Source organism: Netta rufina, assembly GCF_964035555.1.
Source record: "Netta rufina genome assembly, chromosome: 5".
Lineage (NCBI taxonomy): Eukaryota > Metazoa > Chordata > Aves > Anseriformes > Anatidae > Netta > Netta rufina.
Window position 1 is genome coordinate 49,362,354 of NC_140128.1, and position 20,651 is coordinate 49,383,004.

At 45.3% G+C, this 20,651-nt stretch overlaps 3 protein-coding genes across 3 annotated transcripts; 2 read left to right on the forward strand and 1 right to left on the reverse strand.

Moving 5' to 3' along the window:
* The first annotated feature begins 1,003 nt into the window (after window positions 1–1,003).
* On the forward strand, window positions 1,004–5,140 carry LYSET (lysosomal enzyme trafficking factor). The gene is made up of 2 exons (XM_084287157.1): window positions 1,004–1,178; window positions 3,000–5,140. The coding sequence occupies exon 2, from the start codon at window positions 3,016–3,018 to the stop codon at window positions 3,409–3,411; it is 396 nt and encodes a 131-aa protein (XP_084143283.1). The 5' UTR covers window positions 1,004–1,178; window positions 3,000–3,015; the 3' UTR covers window positions 3,412–5,140.
* Window positions 5,141–8,606: 3,466 nt separating this feature from the next.
* On the reverse strand, window positions 8,607–9,132 carry GON7 (GON7 subunit of KEOPS complex). Its single transcript, XM_084287615.1, has 2 exons — window positions 8,922–9,132; window positions 8,607–8,827 (listed from the first exon to the last, which is right to left on the reverse strand). The coding sequence occupies exons 1-2, from the start codon at window positions 9,100–9,102 to the stop codon at window positions 8,700–8,702; spliced, it is 309 nt and encodes a 102-aa protein (XP_084143741.1). The 5' UTR covers window positions 9,103–9,132; the 3' UTR covers window positions 8,607–8,699.
* A 139-nt stretch (window positions 9,133–9,271) lies between these two features.
* On the forward strand, window positions 9,272–20,115 carry UBR7 (ubiquitin protein ligase E3 component n-recognin 7). The gene is made up of 11 exons (XM_084287616.1): window positions 9,272–9,502; window positions 10,013–10,146; window positions 10,441–10,501; window positions 11,712–11,807; window positions 12,605–12,658; window positions 13,890–13,995; window positions 15,664–15,851; window positions 16,353–16,484; window positions 16,886–17,048; window positions 17,705–17,766; window positions 18,558–20,115. Exons 1-11 carry the CDS (start codon window positions 9,326–9,328, stop codon window positions 18,648–18,650), a joined length of 1,266 nt encoding a protein of 421 aa, XP_084143742.1. The 5' UTR covers window positions 9,272–9,325; the 3' UTR covers window positions 18,651–20,115.
* The last annotated feature ends 536 nt before the right edge of the window (window positions 20,116–20,651 follow it).

Consider the following 20,651-nt stretch of genomic DNA (forward strand, 5'->3'; position numbering starts at 1 on the left):
TAGAGAGCAGAATTTGATGCTGATTGCCAACGAGCCAGACACTTCCAACACAAACTGAGCATTAGTCAAGGCGCTGACAAACGAAATGGATTTGAAACTATTTCAGTCACAGTAAATTCAATGTATGGAGCAGTTCAGAAAGAAGAGTAAGTTGCATAAAAAGAAGCATAAGTAGTATTAGGAAGCGTTCAGAAAGGAGCATAAGTAGAATTAGGAAACAGCAGTTTATTTATGACTCTGGTATGCTAACAATTTAAGAAAAAAGCTTACATTTTACATGCAATGCCATGCAATTCCTGAATTGTTCTAACTAGCACAGGAAACCTGTTAACCAGGACTGAATTCAGACAGATGTTGAAACACATCCTGCACACTTTCTAAGCAAGACTGGGATGCAAATTGGTGAACCACATGGAGGTGACAACACACATTTTTTGGTCAATTTAATCACGGAATCACAGAATTGTAGGGGTTGGAAGGGACCTCGACGGATCATCGGGTCCAACCCCCCTGCCAAAGCAGGTTCCTTAGAGCAGGCTGCCCAGGTAGGCGTCCAGGTGGGCCTTTAATATCTCCAGAGAAGGTATTTATAAGACTTTCTGGCTTATGTTTTTTTTTTTTTTTTCCTGTGGATTTTTTTTTCCCTAATGATTTCATTCAGTAGCAACGTGCAAGCAGTAGGCATTTATGTATAAACACCTGCTGCTGCACACTACGTTGTCACCGGAGGGGCTGTTCCACAACACAGTGCCCCCCACCACCATTTTCCGCTACTTTCTGCCGCTGGGGCTCTCCCCCCGCCGAGCGGCCCCCTCCCGGCGCGGTACCAGCGGCCCGGCCGCCATTTTGGGCGAGGCCCCCACCGGCGCGGCGGGGCGCGGGCCCGAGCCAAGATGGCGGCCGGCCAACGCGCCGCCCGGCCAGCGCCCGCCCCGCCGCGCCGCGCCGCGCCTCTCCTCGCCCCGCCCCGCCTCGGATGCGGCCGGGCGCGCCCCGGCAGTGGTTGTCCCGATGCCGGAAGCGGCGGGGTTCCGGGCCGGCCGGGCGGCGATGGCAGCGGGCCGGCAGCGGCGGCGCGGCTGGGCGGGAGCCTCCGCCCCCCGGTGCGGCGGCGCGGGCTGAGGGGAGCGGGCCGCCCGCCGCCGCCCTCCCGCTCCCTGCTTCTCCGCTGGAGGAAGGTGAGGGCATGGGGGGAGCCCCCCCGGGGGGCTCGGGGAGCTGAGGTAGGAGCCGGCCCCGGAGAGAGGTGGGGAGCGGGCAGAGCGGGCCCGTCCCGCGCGGGGTGCCCCGGGGCCAGCGCTGCCCCCCCGGTACCGGCAGGAATCCCCTCACGTTCCGCTGCTTCACTTTGTTGCGATTTTAACGGTGTGTGGGCTTTGACTCGGTGCAAGCCCTGGGAAGCTTTTTTTTTTTTTTTTTTTTAAGTGTGAAGTGCTGGCAGCCTTCTCAAATACGTCTAACTTCTGGGAAAAAACGCCTCACGGCTTAGCTGTGGGGTAAATGTGCACTCTGGAGCTTAAGAATCCGCTGGGGAAAAACTTACCCAAACAGCTATGTCATCTAACTAAACGTATAAACTCAGTGTATTACAAAGCTGACATACTGTTAACTTATATAGAAGTACAAGCTAAACAAATATGCCTCAAAACTAACAGATTTCTGTGGCGTTTCCCTGCACGTTTGACTGTGTCAGCCACCTGAAGCATGGCAGCGCGAGGGCCGGAGCAGCTTCCCCAGTGCTGCCTGGTCAGATCCTGCCGGGTCAGGGCTGAGGACGTCCTTCAGATGTGGAAAGTCAGAAAGTCTTTGGGGAATGGTGCCCAGAAAGATTAATTTGGCCTTGGGAAGGGGGATCCAAAAAGATGCAATGGCTTTGGTGTCAGTGGCGCTAAACTCTAGCGTAATTCTGTTAATAGTTCTGTGTGCACACTGTCTAGTGTATTTAGAACTACTAACTAGCTCGTGATATATTTTGTTTAGAACAGTTCTCCAAAAATTGACTTTAATCCTCTCCAAAATTCTTAGGAAAGGCTCTGATGGTCTATGGCTGCATAACTGTGCCTGGTAGAGCTCTGAGCAGCTGCAGTGGAGCGGTGGCTCGCTCTGCCCTGCCCAGGGATCATCTTGAGGGAAAGCAACAATTTTGCAATTAGTGAAGGTGCTTTGGCTAGTGTGTTTGTGGCTTGTTTCAAGAAGGCTTCAAGTCACTTAGACCCATACAGCCAGCGATCTTAAAGCAGCTAAAGGTTGAGCACAGCGGTGTGTGTGTGTAGCTTCAATTACTGTGCTTTTTTTGTGTGTGTGTGTGTGGGGGGGGGGGGTCAGTTGATGGGTGTCTGGTTCGTTCTGCAAGGAGTCTGTTACTAATACCCAGGTTCTCCTCCTTTCCTCCAGAAGGCGTAGTGCAACTGTTTCCACAGGTAGAGCAGAAATACAGTAAGTTACATGTAACATCCTGTAGCACATATCCTCATGTGTGCAAATGGGTACAAGTACACAGCTTTAGTACGTATCTTCTCATGTGTAAATTTAAAACATCTTTTTTATAGGGTTCCTTGATGGGCACTCAGCTAAAGTTTAATTAAACTGGATGCTGGTGCACTGCAAACGAGTAATGACGCTCGTGTTACTAACTGGCTAGCAGCATGTTTGTTTTAGACACAAAAGAGCTGTACAGAAATTCTGAATTTATGGAAAGTCTCGTATAGTCTCACTCAGTGTCTAGAATCACTGGTAGCAGGTTGGATGAATAACTTAGCCGATTCACAACTTCTGTTCTGTTAACTCAGTACTTGACTTTAGCCTGGCAGAACTTATTACCTAGCAGGTGCTAAACTCAGCTATTTCAAAATGTGTGCACGTTTTTTTTTGTTGTTGTTTTTTTTTTTTTTTTACTGGTGTGTTGGGAAAGTTATAAAAGTTACCGTATGAAAATCAAGCATCACCTATGTCCCCCTTCTCCACACTGTACTGAAAATGTACTTCTCGTTTTGCTACAGGTGCAGAGCATGGAGAATGATGAACTTCCGCCAGAGGATGGGATGGATTGGTGTGGGGTTGTACTTGCTAGCAAGTGCTGCAGCTTTTTATTATGTCTTTGAAATCAATGAGACTTACAACAAACTAGCACTGGAGCACATTCAGCAACATCCCAAGGAACCACAGGAAGGAACCACATGGACGCACTCCTTAAAAGTACGACTGCTATCCTTGCCTTTTTGGCTGTGGACTATAATCTTTTTAATACCATATTTACAGATGTTCTTGTTCCTCTATTCCTGTACGAGAGCTGACCCCAAAACTGTTGGCTATTGCATCATTCCTATCTGCTTGGCTGTTATTTGCAATCGTCATCAAACATTTGTGAAGGCCTCTAATCAGATCAGTAGATTACAGCTGATTGACACTTAATTTCTAGTTTCCGTAGCCGTTTTGAAGCAATTGCATACGCCTGATCTAATCACGAGACTGAAGTTCTGAGTGAAGGCTGCAAGGAGCCTTTTCTTTCAAACTGTTAAGCAATGAACAGTGACTGTTTTCTATTTAAAAAAATAATTACACAAGTTTTTTAAAGTATGGGTATATCCAAGTGACTTGAGTGGGAGAGCCCTGTGTGACACTTGATGGAAATATTCCTCATTTTGCCTTAATGATGCAAAATTGCTACACTCCATCTGAAACGTTCTGTGGGGAAATAAGTTTCTGGTCCATAACTTTACTCCTGTGCAAAAAAAAAAAGAAATGACTTCTTTTGTTTTCCCTTGGAGTAAAATCAATGAACAGATGCTTCTTTTGTGATAAATGTAAAAGGACAAAAAATCAAACTTGATTATAGAAGTTGCACTTAGCACAATTCTTTGCTTTTTCTTGTAAGTAATCCATATCTACATCAGTGCTGGTTTTTAAGGAATTTTTAAAAAATGAATTTAGGAAATACAGGAAGCAAAGAATAAAGTATGTGCAAATCTTTAAAGAGAAAAAGGTACTTTTTGTCTGTGGCATCATACTTTTTTTTTTTTTTTTTTCCCCAGTGACCAGAATACCATGCTGTAGCAGGCAGGCAGTGAGGAGTGGCACAGGCCCGGAGGCTGGTGCTTTACGCTTTTTCCCTATGATGTCAAAAGCAGCTTGTGCTGGCATTGGGCTGTAGCATGCACAAAATGTGGTTCTTAAGCGTTGCCTTCTCCTACCTATAGGAATCTGCTTTGATAAAAAGCGATCGGAGTTTACTGCCATTCAAATTTCCACTCCAGACATGTAAAAACATGGTCTGTGAGTGCTGATGAATTAACAAAACTTCAAATTTGGAAAAGTGAACTGGTAATAGGTTGGGGGATGCTCTAAGCCTGTTGTAAGACAGATACTATGTTTCTTCCAGAAATTTGAGTGAGATACATTCTCCTTCCTGCAGTGAGTACAGTTTTTCCTCAGTCATTCTGAAATTCCGCTGACATTTCTTATCCTGGTTTCAGCCCGTTTTCCAGTGCTCTTTTGGTATATCATTTAATCCTAACTACCGGATCATGTATTTTGAATAATGTCAAATCTGTTCTTTCTTTTCTCCTTTTTTGTTTCATAGTATAACTAAGTTTTTGAGCCAATGTGGAAGTAACCTGAATGTGAAAACAGTGCAAAATGCGGACTTGGAAAGTAGCAGGCCCTAAACATTATGAGCTAAACTTCTCAGTTACCGTTTTGATTGTACGTGATTGTCAGTACCGAATCATCACAGATGCTAATCCGCTTCTGACTACTGTAAGGGAATCCTGGAGCCTATCGGCTTTCTCCAGCTGTGGAAAGAACACTATTTTCAGTGTTGTTACGTTCAAGCATGGTAGTTACAATACCTTAAACTTTCTGTTTGCATTTGGAGATATTTCCAGGCTGTGGTTTCAAATGCCAGCATTGGTGCTAGGACCCGAAAACACAATGTAGCCTTTACAAGAAGGTTTTAAGTTCTAAGTGCAATATGAAAAGGAGGAAGCTGCCATCCTAATATGCTGGAGTAAGAATAAAGTATAAACTCTGACTTCTAGTATCTTTTGGAGTCAGAGCTTTTAAGTTGTGTTGTTTCTTAACTCTAAAAATCATCATCTTATTTATCTATAAAATAAAAACTTTTCAATGTTTATAAACAGAAGTCTGTCAATGCAGATATATATACGGCATTTTCTTGTGTACGTTTGCTGTTAGAAAGCAGTGCTGGCAGTCAGCTGCCATAGCTTATTGTTCTCCTGTCCTTCCCTCCGTGCGTGTTTGATCACTTTCGTTGTCTTTTTATTCTCCACGTCCCAATTGCTTGGCTGTAGCCTGAATTTTTGTGGATAGATGGATGAAACTGAATCCCTTCACCATTTCTCTACCTCAGTGTAACAGGGAGATGCCTGTCTAGACTTTTTTTTTTTAACTTGCTGTAGTTTTTTAACTGAGAAGTTGCTATGATGTGTCTATTAAAAGAAGAACATCGTAAGAGGAAGCACTGAAAATAGAAAGCGATAGGGAGAACTGTCTGAGCTAGTGTTGCGCAACCATATGGCCTTTAGCAAATTCATCAGCACATCTGATGCGATGAGCCAAGGCGGGATGTGGAGCACGTGCTGGGCGCAGCGGTGGCTTGCGGAACGGTGGCTCATGTTTGCAGACTTCTCCATCAGAAACCTGGCTTTAGATTAAAGCTGTCTAAAAGCGTGAGCTTTACACCTAACTACAGAGAGATGCACGAACTAGTTCAGGCCAATGCCGTGTGTGTAAGGATTTGAGCCTGAGGTGGGAAGCAGCAATGGAAAGAAATAAACTATTTAAGCAGTGTGTGGGAATACTGCACGACAGGACTATAAGAGAAAAGCATTTTTGCCAGCATTTTTGGCACTAGTGGAACATAATAAACAGGTGAAGCCTCACCAAGAGAGTAAACAAAGAAAAAATAACTATTGCTTTTTACTTGTACAACAGGTAGTGAAATTACTTTGATTACTGTGAAGATTTTTAGGTAGTGTCAAAGCTAATTCTCAGTTGTGGATCATTGCTTGCAACACAAGTTGACGTAATGTAAAAGCTTTTGGGCTAATTGAGCTCAGTTTTACAACCTTTTTTAGAAGACTGCAGTACTTTTCAATTAGTTCTTGATTGCAAATGACAATAACATCCATTTCTACAGCGATGGAATTACTGAAAGATGTGAGATGAGCTCACACCAGAACTTGCTCATACCAATCTTTTCTCCAAGTGGACAGAGAAGATGAATTGCTACAACTGCCGCTTAGAGGTGGAAAAGCTATTTTTACTCATACTCTTTTAACTTAAAATGATTTACCTCAGACTGAAACAGCTTTCTAAAGCAGAAGCTGTCAAAATAGAGGCAGTGATGAAGTTCTGAGAAAAAGAATTAACCTTTACTAGCTTAGCAGTCATTTGGAGCTTTTTCTTTTTTCCCTGCCAAGAAAGTGAGTAGCTGTAACAAGGTTTATTAACATTTATCTCTGTGTCGCTTACCCTGTGGTTATTTTTTTTTTTTTTTTTTTTGGCTGTGTCACAAGATCAAGCTTTGTCAGGCTGCTGGAGTGTTACTTTTGGGCAGTCTGGAGCATCAGTTTCATTAACTGCTGTACCTTCGCCTGGTGGTACCTGCCCACCTCAGGAGAATCTCTGCCACGTTTTGTAAGTACTGCCGAGCCAGTTCTTCCCTTCCTGTGGGAGAGCAGGTCCAATGAAGAGCCGAAGTGAAGGCTGCAGCCCTTCGAATTTGGCCATCAGTAAGCTGCAATAAAATGTGATTCTTATGAAGCATGTTTCTTCTGGCAGCAAAGTACAGCTGCAAGCTTTTTGGTTTAGCTAAAAATATGAGGATTAAGTTACCCTTGGAACCAAACTCCAGCTTGTGCAGCGTATGTGCTATTAACTGCCCTTTAATTTTCTCTTGCCTTGTCCATTGTTGTCTTAAAAGAATGCTCTCTGGTGGTTTAGTGGTTCAGCTTGTTTATTATTCTAGTAGTTAAAAAAATATATTTTATGTACCAGTCCTGGATGATAAGCTTGTTTGAACACGACTTAATGAACGAAAGCAGTCCAGTAACCATCAGTTAATTTGTAAGAGCCAACTCATCTCTGGCTCTCCTTCAAGCTAGCCCTGCAGTATCGGCCTGTTCTGGAAAGAAAGAGCATGCTGCAGCCACAGAAAGGCTCTTTATTGCTCGGCTCTTCATGCTGCTAGCACAGTTAGCACACATCAAGATGCACCATCAGCGTGTGCTCACCACCGGATCACTCTGTTTCAGAAAGAATCTGATTTCTGGAGCAGCGTGCGTGTAAGGTAACTTTTAAGGCAGGAGTGGGAATTACCTGGGATGCGCTGGGTGATAACTTTCCGTTCGAGTCCTTGTACTGAAAGCAACGGGAGGGAATGTCTGCTGGGAACTGGGGAAGCCTTGCACCTGGCATGGTTACCAGGCATGATGGCACTACTTCCAGTCGGTGCCTAATAAGTATCACACTTAAAGGTTTTAAGCTTTTTTTTTTTTTTTTTTTGTAAAAACACAGTACTTGTTCTGTAGGCTGAACTGAGGTTAACATCAACCCTCAGTTGTTTGAACCAGCAAATCCAGTTTTCCAAAGCTGTAACAGACTGTCATACACTGAGATCCCGGTCTGTGTGCAGTAGGCTTGCTTTTGACAAGTAAAATGTCCCACCTAAGCTCTCCGTGCTGTTACCTTGTTACCTTGGAGCAGCTCATTAAAGTCAGTTCCCTACTCCAGGTTTATGGCACTTACCAGAGGCAAGCCTCTAGCTTAGAATTACCTAAATTCCAGCAAAGCTTCAGTACCCCTTTTGTTCTTTAAGAGCTTTGTGGCCGCAATAAAGACTACAAATGATTTTTTGAAGGCTGTTCTTGACCCAGTGCTCATCAATCTCTTCTGGAGCCCAGGTGCAGCATTTTATTACCTGTCCATGCTGGCAGCTAAAAGCAGTTACCTTGTTACTGGTGCTTCAGCTACATTTGTTTCTATCCTAGGAGAGTTAGGGTTTGCTGCTTCGCTCCAGGGGTTTTCAACCCGTGATTTGCCAGTGGACTATTCATACAGAGAGCACCAGTTTAAGTCTGACGTGTTGCTTTACAGTGACTCCACAGCCCTCACCGTTGGTGGAGCAGTTCGGACTGCGGCCTGGAGGAGAAGCGCTGCTCTCGGTTCTGTAACAGGCTTCACAGCTGCAGCAGCTTCACGATGCCACGAGCACTGCTCACACGAAGCAGCCCTTCTGACACGTTTATCAGTCTGGCTTTTGTACAGAACGTTGCCTGAGCCGTTTGATAAAGCACTTCCTTTGGTGCTAGTGTGCTCGCTGGGCTTCTTTATCAACTTCTTGCACTGCTTCAGATAAATGCAGGCAAGCTTGTGCTTGTAGAAAGAATCACTTACTTTCAAAGAGCCGTCAGGGCCGGTTGAGCCCTCCGAGGCCGCCCGGTCCGGCTGCCCCCAGCCCCCCGTGTCCCGGCCGGGCGGGGTGAGGTGAGGCAGGACCGGGGGGGGGCTGCCTGTGGGACGCGCCCCCCCGGGCCCAGCCGCAGCCCGCTGCCCCGCCGGGCTTTCACAAAGCACCTCACAAACCCTTTTTTTTTTTATTTTTTTTCTCCTTTTATTGTCATTTCGAGGCGCCGCCGAGCTCCGCAGGGGCGGAGCCCCCATCGGCCGCCTCACTCAACTCAGGGCCGCTGCACCCTCGTCCTCTTCGGCGGGGGGTCCTCGGGCACGCCGCTCCCCTCCGCGCCGTCCTGCTGCTGCTCTTCATCCTCCTCCTCCTCCTCCTCCTCCTCGTCCTCCTCGGCGCCGCCTGCCGGGAGCCGCGCACAGGCCGCGTGAGGGCCCTGCGGGTGCCGGTGCCGCCGCTCCCCCCCCCTTCCCCCTTCCCCCTCCCCGCGCCTCACCGCCGGTTCCCGCCTCCGGGCGCTCGAGCGGCGCCAGCAGCTGCGCGAGGCGCTCCTGCAGCTCGCCCAGCCCCAGGCGCAGCGCGCGCAGCCGCCCGCCCGGCCCCTCCTCCGCCGCCGGGCACCGCACGCGCACGGAGCGCGCCTCCCCGCCGCGCCGCAGCTCGGCCACCAGCTCCATCGCGCCGCCGAGCCGCCGACGGGCGGCCCCGCCGGCCAATCCGCGCCGCCGCCGCGCCCCGAGCCCCGCCCGCCCGCGCCGCCCGCGCTCGCCGCCGCTTTCCCGCCGCTCCGCCCTGCCGCGCGCGGGTCACGTGGTCCCGCGCCCCGCCCCGCCCCGCCCCGCCCCGCCTCGTCCCGCCCCTCCGCGCGCGCGCTTCCCGCCTAGGGCTCGCGGCCCCGCGATGGCGGCGGCGGCGGAGGGCGCGGGGAGCGGGGCGGGCGGCGGGGCCGGGGCCGGGGCGGCGGCGGAGGAGCCCGTGGTGTCCCTGGCGGAGGTGCTGGCCGAGAACGAGGAGCTGGAGAAGGAGGCGCGGGCCGTGCTGGGCGGCAGCGACCACGAGCGGTGCAGCTACGCCCAGGTGGGGCCGGCCCCGCGCACCCCATGGCACCCCCATAACGGCACCCCCATAACGGCCCCTCATGGCACCCCGACCCCTCACAACGCCCCAACCCCCCCATAACACCCATCCTCCCTAACACCCAGACCCAGCCATAGCACCCCGTAACACCACACCCACCCGCAGTACCCCCAACACCTCCGTAACCCCCTAACAAGCACCCGACCCCCCCCATAACCCCCTAACAGCCCCCCCATAACGCCCCGACCCTCCTCCGCATCACCTCAGCGCCCCCCGTGACGCCCCCCCGCGAAGCTGCGTGTGCCCCGTCCATCCCCGAGCTGTGCAGGACCGGGCTGGAGGGGGCCCTGAGCAGCCCGACCCGGTGGGAGGTGTCCCTGCCCCTGGCGGGGGCTCAGAACTGGGTGCTCTGTGAGGTCCCTGCAAATTCTGTGATTCATAACACCCCGTAACGCCCCGAGCCCACGCCCCATAGCCCCCAGCCCCTCCAACCCCGGTCTCTCCCCGCAGGGCGCGGTGAAGCGACAAGCTCTGTACGCCTGCAGCACCTGCACGCCACCCGGGGCAGAGCCGGCCGGCATCTGCCTGGCGTGCAGCTACGAGTGCCACGGCTCGCACCGCCTCTTCGAGCTCTACACCAAGAGGTACGGGGCAGGGGGGCCCCTGACGCCCCTCAGCACCTGGCCCCAGGGAATGGGTGCTCAGGGGTGGCCCAGGGAGGAGGAGGAGGTGAGGGGCTTGTCTTGGTCAGCCTGGCCTTTGGGTGTGCTGCTGGGGGGGTGGCGAGGCTGTGCAGATATTCAGCTGGCCCTGCTGCCTGGGCGGGCTGCAAGAGTGCTCTTATGGCTGCTAAACAGCTGCTGGGGGTTGTTGTGTGCACAAAAGATAAGGTGTTGTTGCCGAATCCGACCTCTGAAATGCTCTGTTCTCCTTCCCAGGAACTTCCGCTGTGACTGTGGAAACAGCAAGTTCAAGAATTTGCAGTGCAAGTTGCTCCCGGTGAGTCGAGGCCTTGGCTTCCTGCACGCAGAATTAAAGTAACTCGGAAGAGTCTCAGGAGGCTGGTGGCTTGCTGCAGCAAGTGCCAGCTCACGTGGTGCTGCTGTTTTTCCCAGCGAGTTAAATGAGGTGGGAATATTGTGGCAAGAGGTGAAACAGTTGAGGGACCAAAGGGCTGAACCCTGCTGTGTGAGCAGAGGAGTGGGGCTGTTGGGGCCTCATCGTCCGTGACTGTAGCAGCTCGTTGTCCGTGGCCAGTGTAGTGCCAGAAACGCGTGGTGCCGGTGGTAATGAGTCCCAACAGCTTTAAGCTGGCTTCAAAGGACTTTCAGGGTGCAGTTTTTGCAGTTGTTTTATGGAATCTTAACACTGTGCTGCCATCAAAAGGATGGTTCCTTTCCCTTCAGCTTCTTTGTAGCATAAATTCTATGGGTTGTCACCCAACGGGCAGTTTTTTCACTCGGTTAGGCCCTTGTGCTCTCATCCTGGCTGGGCAGTTTGTGCTCATTAAGCAGCTGATGGTCTGTTTGCAAAGCAGCGAGAGAAAGATGCATACCCTTCTGCACGTGGCCTCAGGCTGCAACTACGGACAGTTCTGAAGTCCCCTGGCTGCAGCTGTGTTAGCTGCTTTTAGGAAGGGGATTACCTGCAGTTGGGGTTCAGCTGCTTGTTTTGTAATTTGGATCGTCCTTTGGCATAGAGGGAGGCTTGTGTGACAAGAAATCAGTGTAAACTCAGTGGTAGGATTAAACAAAGTTGGGTTTGGATTATAGTGTGGATATTAAAAAAAAACTTGGAGGGGAAAGGTGCATGGGAAATCTACAGATACTGCTGCAGTGGCAGCAGGCACACACGATTGGTGATCAAAACTCTTAAAATAACAGTTTTAGATGAGTAGTAGCACAAGAACACCACAGATTTTAACACATTTGTTACAAATACGGAATGTGTGTTCTTCCTCTTCCCTTTGGAACTTCAGTATTCCTTCTGTGCCCTACTGGTTACTGTATGGCATAGGTGTCTGGGTAATATCGTTGTGTTTAGATTTCTGGGCTGATGTGCATAATGATTGCTTTGGGGAAGTAAAGCAGAACAGGATTTCTTTATTTTTTTTCTTTTTTTTTTTTTCTTTTTTCCAGATTTCCATTTTTTCTGTCTTTTGTTTTTTCACTGCATTGTATATTGAAACAATTTTTTCCTTTCCTCCTAGGAAAAAGGCAAGGTGAATTCAGGAAATAAGTACAATGACAACTTTTATGGCTTGTACTGTACTTGCAAAAGACCTTATCCTGATCCTGATGATGAGGTAAGAAATGCAAAATCTAGTTGTAACAATATGTGGATGGTATTTTTGCAGAACATGCAAAGGGTGGACCTTGAGCTGCATTTCGGGAAGATCTCACTTTAAGAACCTTCTGTTCCATGTCAATTTTCAATGTGCTGTGCTGTTTAGAATAATTAATTTCTCATGTTTGTAAATAGTAGCACTTTTTTATGCCTTAAAGACAGACAAGACAAACCATTGCTAGGACAAAATGCTGCCACAGTCATCTCTGTTCTTTGTCAAGTTACACAATTGCCTTAGAAGATGTGTTTCTCGTTATCTTGAGAAGTGTTATGAGTGGCTATAAATGCTGTAACTGATTTCTAACAAATCAGTTTTTACTGTACTGTCTTACAAACAGTTCAGGCAGGCTTCTGGCGTGCCCTATATAAACCCGGTGATGTTGTGCATTTCACTATCTTTCTTTTGCTTAGCTGTTTTGCATTTCTGTTCACAGGAAAAAAGATACCGATACTGTGTTAACTTCTGTTAGCTCTTTGGTGTGAGAATGTCTTGCTCTACTGGGAAAACTAGTTCTGTAATAATAACTGGGAATTTCCATAGTCTTGATAGCATGACGAATTACATGTGCTGTTGAACTTGAGGGAAGCAAACAGACTTCAGGAAAGCAGTAACTGCTTATTATTGGCAGCTCACTGTGGGTGGGCAAGGAGGGAAATGCAGTTCACTTGAGCAGGCTTCGCATAACACTATAGTTTGAGGCTTGTGAAGGATTCTGAAGGTTGATACCAATGCTAATAACGTGACCATTCATCTAGATTCCAGATGAAATGATCCAGTGCATAGTTTGTGAAGACTGGTTCCATGGAAGGGTAAGGAAACTATAAGTAGCAGAATTGCCATTTGCATAGAAATAAAATAGCATCAGGTAAGTTTGTATGGTAATCTTTACTTGGGGAGTTGTGCTGTAGTTCTCAAAAGATGATAATGTATGTTCTGGGGTATTTTTTTTCATTTAATGCAGGGGAGTATTAAATCTTTAATCTTGAACTGCTGCTCACTCCAGTCAAAAAAAAATAAATAATAATAATTAGGAAGAGTTCCACCTATTTCAAGGCTCCTTCTGTAGAACAAGGAGACTCTTGTTAGAGAAGTTATTATTTTAATTGGAAAATTCTAATCATTCAAATCAGTGAGAAAAAGATTCTTGCTGAGACACATCATTATCCACTGTCTGAATAGTTCTTCATTCAGAAGAACGCTTTTTAAACTGTAGCTACTTTAAATAGCAAGGAACAAACTACGCTGTTGGTTCCTGATTACAAACTTCAGGGAAATCTTTTAAAAGCAGCTAAAGTACTTTGGTGAGTGTCCTACTTAATGCACGAGCACTAAGGGTTCAGCCTCTTGTGCCTTCAAGGGCATGAGTGAAATTCCATTGTGAATTGTTAGAAAGTGAAGTGTTTGAAGTTGCAGGATCAAAGAAGGAAAAAGGATGATTGGCTTCAATTATAGGTTCTGTAGATACACTACGGGATTCTTTTTTATAAATGTATATGTTAAGAATATTATGCTGCGTATTGTGAACTTTGTAAGAAAGTTTTCTCAAAATAAAGTAGGTAAGTGCTTTTAATTGCCTAAATGTTTCTCACTGGTTTGTAGAGAGGTTTGGGACCCAATTCTTCTCGATCCCAGTATGTGAATGATATGAAGGCTTACGATCTTTTACATATGAGGAAGTTATTTAGGTGTCTAAAGTGTGTGGTAGTATCTTAATAGGCTACGTTTAGGACCATGTTTAGAAGAGTAATGTTTCAGAATGAGATAAAGATAGAACTGGGGTTTCTGGATGTATACAAGGAATAAAAGTCTTAAACAAAGGTGTGTAAGTGAAGACAGATTTTTTTTGTTGTTGTTTCCCGTGGCATTTGGTCAACTCTTTCTGGTCTGTTACGCTGATATTTGTTGCAGAAAGGTAGCAGGACTACATGCTTGCGTTGAAAATACGGTGGCCGATGATGTTTTACTTCGTCTAAAGCTGGAATTGAATCTGTTAATTTGCAGTGAACGTTCAACTGCTGCATCCTTGTTTCCTTTTGACAGCATCTTGGTGCAATTCCCCCTGAGAGTGGAGACTTCCATGAAATGGTATGCCAGGCCTGCATGAATCACTGCCATTTCCTATGGGCCTATGCTCCGCAATTAGCAGGTAAGAAAATTAACTCAGCAGAGACCCTGTTTCATTAGTATGTTTCTCATAGTTGGTTGATTAACGACATTATACTCTTTAAGTGGTTGGAGAAATGCTGCTCGTTATATTGGACAATCACCTACAGCAGTGGAACAGGCAGGGCTGCAGTAACTGTTCTGTTTAAAAAAAAAAAAAAAATGGCATTTCTGATTCCTAAATCTTAATTCCCTAGTGCTTACTGATTTATTTAATCAAAGATGTGCTAGCACCTAGACTGATAAGGATTTAATACTTGTCTCAAGGAACTTAGTCTCTAAGTTGAATCAAAGACCTGAAGAGGTATCTTAAAGGAAACAGTAAGGAAAACAGCTGAGTCTAAGAGGCTCTGAGCAGTAAAGAGCAAGTGATAAAGTGCCCTGAAAGGGATGTGTGAAACCTTGGTCTGTGTGGGGTTAGGGCTCTGCTCGGGATGTGTGCTGTTTGCGGTCACACCAGGTGTCTCTGGTGTGTGCTCTCTGCGGGATCAGACAGGCAGATGACTTGATTCCAGTGCAAAAAGCTGGCTTCGTATGATCTTGTTTTCCTCAAGGTTGCTTGTAGCAACTGGTCATCTCTCACGTGACAGGAATTTCAATGGAAATTTTAAAGACTCCAAGCTGGCTTACCTGGGTTTCTGTTTGTTCTGAGAGAAATACAGTGGAGAGTGTTGGTTTGTTGTTGTTTTCTGGCATGTTTGTTGTGTTTTCCTTCTTTGTAACTAGCTATGTCACAGCAAACACATGTGAGTTGACATTACAACATAGACTTGTTTTACGTAAGGAAGTGGTTAGTATAGTTCTGTCACCGAGTTGGTTTTACTGAGATGCGTCACTTGCCTGTTGAGTCACCCCAGGCTACTGGGAGATAAAAACACTTGTGTGTGCCTAGGACTAATAGACGTGACTACTGATAGTTTTACTTGGTAGGATTTATTTCATATTTAAGTTATTTTGACTAAAATGAGTATCATCAGCAAAAAGATTTTGTGGGTAAAAGCAGTGCTGCTGAAGAAGGATTCAGCTGAAATTACATAATTGTAAATTCTGCTTATTAAGAGCATATGCAGCAGAGGGTCTGAACACTTCAGAAAGTGATGTGCTTGGTACGCTGCATTGTTACCAATGCACAGTTCTTTAGATAAAGAGCTTTTTTTTTTTCTCGTGCAAAACCATATATAAAGCTTGAAGATGTCTGTAAATGTTTAGAAAAGTGGAGCTTCTTTGTTTCGCTTTTTTTTTTTTTAAACTTGTGTCTGGAGAAAAGGAAGGACTCCGACACAGTCAGCAAAAAGTGCATGCCAGCTACTGAACCTATTAGATTGGGAACAAGGAGTGTCAAGAGGGATAAGCTTATTAGTACAGAACTATCTGAAATTGTGATGCCATTTTCCCTCTCCTAGGCTTTAGATTTTGTGAAGCAAGAGTGGTTTAGAATGAGTATGAGAGGCGAAGAAGAGTGTGGTGAAAAAGGAAGTGGTTCTTTTCATACATAGGTCTGTATGTTTGGACAGCTGTAGAATATATCCAGGATCCTGCAGTGTGTGAGGTAATCCAGGTGTTCTTAATGCTGTAATGTACAGCACAAGGAATGTTTGTGGTACCCTGTACTTTCTGGCACGGTATTTTCACTTGTGTGTGCATCTTCTAGTTCCTGCGTTGACCAAAGCGACCTCTCTTGAAGATGAAGGGATTGTCCTGAATGTTGAGGAAAGTGAAGAACAGAAGAAAGAAATAAAAAAAGAAAGTGGAGCAGAACACCAAGAAGTAAAGGAGGAGGAAAAGCAAACGGAACAGTTCAACGAACCATCCACTAGCTCTGGGTCTGCTTGTCCGGAGGTAAAATCCCGCCTTTTCTGTCCTGTACATCTTTGTACTAGTGGCAAAACCCACCTCCAGAGGTTCAGTGAGGAGGTAAATGCTTTCTGTCTGTGTTCCTCCTCAGCTGTGGACACTTGAAACGTGGTCTCAGTGGAGCACAGCCCAGGCTATGGGACGTGCCTGGAGCAGTAGGTGGGACAAGGGTGCAATGGCTGCTTGCAGCTGGGGTACCTGCACCCCGTCCTGCCAGCCGCTGGGCCTTTACATAGAGGTGACAGTTTGTTCTAATACTGTGGTGTTAGGCACTGTAACTGCGTTTCTAAAGGAATAGTTTATTATACATCCAGTGGAAACTGCTAAACCACATCAGAATCCTTCTGTGAATGGAACAGTAATACAGGTTGCTTAATGAAATTGTATCTGAGACAAAAAAAAAATCTTGTGTAAGGACGTGACGTGCTGGAAAGGAGTGTGGCTATTTGAAGCTGTAGAGCACTGAACACTCTCCTTTTAATTCAGATAGTTACCAAGAGTGAAGAACCAGCCTGCAAGCTGAAAGAACTCCAGAGCAAGCAATTTTTAAAAAAAGATACTGCCACCTTTTGGCCATCAAACTGGAGAAGCAAATTATGCACTTGTGCAGATTGTTTGGTATGTATTTTCTCTTCATTGTAAACACTGAAACGGGGGAGGCAGGGAGGAGCTCCCAAAGAACCTTGGAAGAAAAGCCTGTAGATAAAAAATATGTGAAAATGTTCTTACTTTGCACGTAAACACCTAAAAAAATCCCTCCACCTGACATAAAGAAACACACTGGATTGTTTGGAATTAATGCAGCGTGAAGGAGCTTCTAAACATTCAAATTTTCTTTGCTGTTTAAAGCCAGTCTTGTTTTGGAAGACATCATGGGGGAATGGCTGAAATGCTTGAGACAAAACTTAATTATTTTTATTGTTGTTATTTGTGATACTGAATGCAAAGAAGGAATGGGAGAGAGCATCTGTATCTGAGAAGTTTTGTAATTTAAAAGTAAATTTTGCATTGTTTTCTAGAAAATGTATTCAGAGCTTGAAGTCCCGTTCCTGACAGATGAATATGACACTGTCTTGGCTTATGAAAACAAAGGTACCAGTGACCAAGAAACAGACAGGAGAGATCCTTTAATGGACACCCTGAACAGCATGAACAGAGTTCAGCAAGTAGAGCTCATCTGTGGTAAATATAAAAAATACTGATTTTCAGGATCTGCCTTAGCGTTTTAAGTGAACAGCTAACGAGGTCTTGCAGTTTACTTCAAAAATAGTTTGAAATCAGTGTGTAAAAGACTGACAGGTTGCAAACCTCAGTCAGTATTACTACAGAGAAGTTTGTCCTCTCTGGACTTTACCTAGATGGTGCTGGAACTTTTCTCCTGTTTAACATTGTAGGTATGGTATTAATGGTAATTTCTTCTGACTTAAATATTTAAAGATTAACTTAAGCTGTCTTAAATTTCATACCTTTTCCTGTTGCTTTGGCCGTCTCCTGTTTTCTGGGGGAGTGCTGGTCGATGTGAAGCTGGGGGTGAAGGCTGTTTCTTGACACCTGTCCCGCAGAGCACGCTGAACTTCAGTATGTTTCTCTGAAGGTTAGCTGGACAAATGCTCAGACCACACAGGCTGGTCTGATAAATTATTAGGCATCTCTTGTTTACCCAAACTTCTTTTGCTTTTTGCTTTATTTTTTTATAATCCAGTTCAAATCTAGATTTCTCTGAAGTAAATCTAAATAATGACAAGAGGAAGTGCAGCAGGTTGTCTTCTTGAGCCAATGTTAAAGTAAAGCTCTGTATTTTTTTCTGTGTTTACCCTTGCCTTTGCTTCCCCATTCAGAATACAACGACTTAAAGACAGAACTGACCGACTATCTCAGGAGATTTGCAGATGAGGGAACGGTAAGCAGAAGCTTTCAGAATTTGTACAACTTGCCAGAAAGTGTTCTAAAATACTGTTGAGGGGTATTGGGTATTACAATACTGTTGTATTTTTTCTGTCTCTTGGAATTGTTGTAGAAATGAGACATTCCTGATTCAATGGGAATTTAAAAATTGTATTTCTTTAATGGCAGTGCTGAGAAAAAACAGGAACCTTACAGAAATCTGTCTGTAAAGTGCTAGGAGCTGTTTTCAAATTTCAATGAAACTTTTGTTGTTCTAGGAAAAGCATTTGGGGAAAAAGCTCTTAATCTTTGTTCTTAGATTAAATTCAGGCTTTAAGGACTGACGGAATATTGGCAGTGTTGTATTTTGTTTTCCTTGAGGAGTTGCTTGCTATTATTAATCAACACAAGCATTTTATTTGCTCAGTATTAAGCCCCAGCTTTACTGAACAGCCATTCTAAGTTGCATGTGTTGTGTCTGAAGCGAGTGTCAAATCTTGCTTTGTGTTAATTGTTCTGATCATAAAAGCAAGTAGCCAGACCTATTAAAAACACAAGGAGCTTTGCTCTCTGTGCTTAGCATTGGGTAGCTTGTTTCATTCTCTGTATTTTCCTGTAATGGAATTTGGGCATTAATCATTTCCTTTGGGTAAGGCAGGAAAGCTGGTTTGCTAGCCGTATCACACAGACTTCAGAATACTTTTAAATGCTTGGTGCATTACATATGGAACACATTCAAGAAAAAAAAAAAAAGCTGCTTAATTGGGTTATTGTACCACAACTTGAGTTTCCTATTGTTTGCAATAGGTTGTTAAAAGAGAAGACATTCAGCACTTCTTTGAAGAATTTCAGTCACGGAAAAGACGACGGACTAACAGGATGCAGTACTACTGTAGTTAGAGGGAGAAGTTCTGAGGCTGAAAGGACAACTGGGGACACAATATTCATTGACAAACAGAAGAGGCATTTTTAGTACTTGGCTTCTCAAAATCCAACTATTCAAGAAACCGCCTCCACCTTCTTCATTTTGTCTCATTTCCTTTATTTGTAGCGCATAGAATGTGTTCTGAACAGGTACATTGCTTTTATATGGATTTCAGTAGCGGTTTTTGCTTGTATTTCTTTGAAAGTTGGCCTCACCTCAAGGGGGAGGAGGACTGCTTGTTGACAGACCTTTGTGCCACTGTTTGTTCCCTTTCTCCTTTGACCTGTTTTACTTTTAGTGCCTATAGCTCTCCTCTGTCCTAAAGCACAGGTGTGGGGCACACTCTGCGTTCTGCAGGGCCGGAGCGTGTTGCTTTCCTGCTCTGAAGGGCTGTGTCATCGTTTCTGGTTGGGGTGACCGGCAGTTGCTCCCTGCACAAAGTAAGTTTGTTTATTTCTGCAGGGAGGCATGGGTCCTTAAAATGTAAAGCAGGCATGAGGTAATGATGATGGCTGTTGGTTGTAATCATGGTGGGTGAAACTGCATTCTAGAAGTCAGTTGGTATCATGTGAACTCAATAGCATGATCGAAGTTCTGCACAGCAGCTCTGCTGGGAAGTACATCCTGAGCAGGTGGAAAGTGAGAAATCAGATGTTGGACTTAATGCAAAATGTTGTATCCATTTTTATAACTTCAAAAACTTTGTTTCTAATTGTGTACAGTGATGTCTTACATGCAAAAAATTGTCACATGAACTTTATCTGCTGGTTAGAATGCAAACAGTATCTAGGAAGAGGTACTAAATTACAAATTAAGCAGCAGGGGGGTTTATAAGAGGACTTACAATGTGCTTTTATTTTAAAAACTAGCCTACTTCAAATTGTTCTACTTCATAAATGTTCCTGCAAACACTGCAGCAGCCTGGTGTTTTGTACAGTACAAAATAGATGATCTTTTTATAATCACTGTGATAATCAAGGAACAGGAGGTTTCACTGACTTTTAAGAAGCTACAGTTAACTGCAATTAAATCTTGATTTTCCGTAAGTTATTTTGAGCCTAATGTAGTTGTTTTTTGTTTTGTTTTTACTTACAAACCCCAAACCCTGCTTTAAGAAAGCTATAATTTTTAACTCTTGCTTTCTGTAACTGGAGGACATGTTTGCCATGGGGTACTATTTTGCTTATTCATTAACTATTCATGTTAATGAGACTTTTTAGAAGAAAATCACACATTTAGTATTCCCCCTTTTGTTTTTAATTACTTCATTTACAGAAGCTTTTTCTAGCATAAAGGCTCAGCTAATTGGTTTGTTCCATGCAAAATGACTAGTTGCTTTTAAATTTAACTCTGGGTATTGTATGTGCTTTTTTGTAGCAGTTGTTACAGGACTTGTAACTGCATATCTAACTGAAAAATAAAGAACTGTTCAGTCGTTCACTCTGCATGGTCTGGTCTCTGAAATGCTGCTTTGCCATTCTATTTTTATCCACAATCCAGCCCAGCAGAACTAGGGCGATGACTACACGGTCGCCATCTGGCCGAGATACCTGTGGGAGGCTGAGACAGGGGCTGGGCCAACCCAAACCTGGTATTCTGAGAGCTTTGCTTCCAGCTCTCCCCCACTTCGTTGTGCAGGGCTGGCATCTTGTGTGCGGGTACACGTTTGAGCAGGAGAAAAAGCAGAAGGTATTGGGGCTCCTGGGTGGCAGCTCTTGACATTTAATTCATTAAACTGGTGGGGGCAGAAGGTAGCCAGAGGCTTCACTTCCAGCTCTACGCTCAAATCACCCTGAACTGAAGCCCTGGGTTTTCACTGTTTTGCTGTTCTCTCCCTAGCATATATGAGAACACCACCACACACAGAACAGCTACCACAGTGTAGCACAACTACCTACAGCAACACCCACTTATACCATAGTCACTGTACCCAAGGAATTAAAGCAGTGGTGCATAGAGGGAGTAAAAAAGCCCCC

What these genes read in the sequence shown, in the direction of transcription:
- LYSET (XM_084287157.1), top strand. Translation starts at nt 3,016, where the DNA reads ATGATGAACTTCCGCCAGAGGATGGGATGGATTGGTGTGGGGTTGTAC.
- UBR7 (XM_084287616.1), top strand. Translation starts at nt 9,326, where the DNA reads ATGGCGGCGGCGGCGGAGGGCGCGGGGAGCGGGGCGGGCGGCGGGGCC. An exon ending in ATCCTGATCCTGATGATGAG is followed by an intron (nt 11,808 to 12,604) that starts GTAAGAAATGCA and finishes CCATTCATCTAG; the next exon opens with ATTCCAGATGAAATGATCCA. An exon ending in CTATGCTCCGCAATTAGCAG is followed by an intron (nt 13,996 to 15,663) that starts GTAAGAAAATTA and finishes TGCATCTTCTAG; the next exon opens with TTCCTGCGTTGACCAAAGCG.
- GON7 (XM_084287615.1), bottom strand. Translation starts at nt 9,102, where the DNA reads ATGGAGCTGGTGGCCGAGCTGCGGCGCGGCGGGGAGGCGCGCTCCGTG. An exon ending in CCCGGAGGCGGGAACCGGCG is followed by an intron (nt 8,828 to 8,921) that starts GTGAGGCGCGGG and finishes GGCTCCCGGCAG; the next exon opens with GCGGCGCCGAGGAGGACGAG.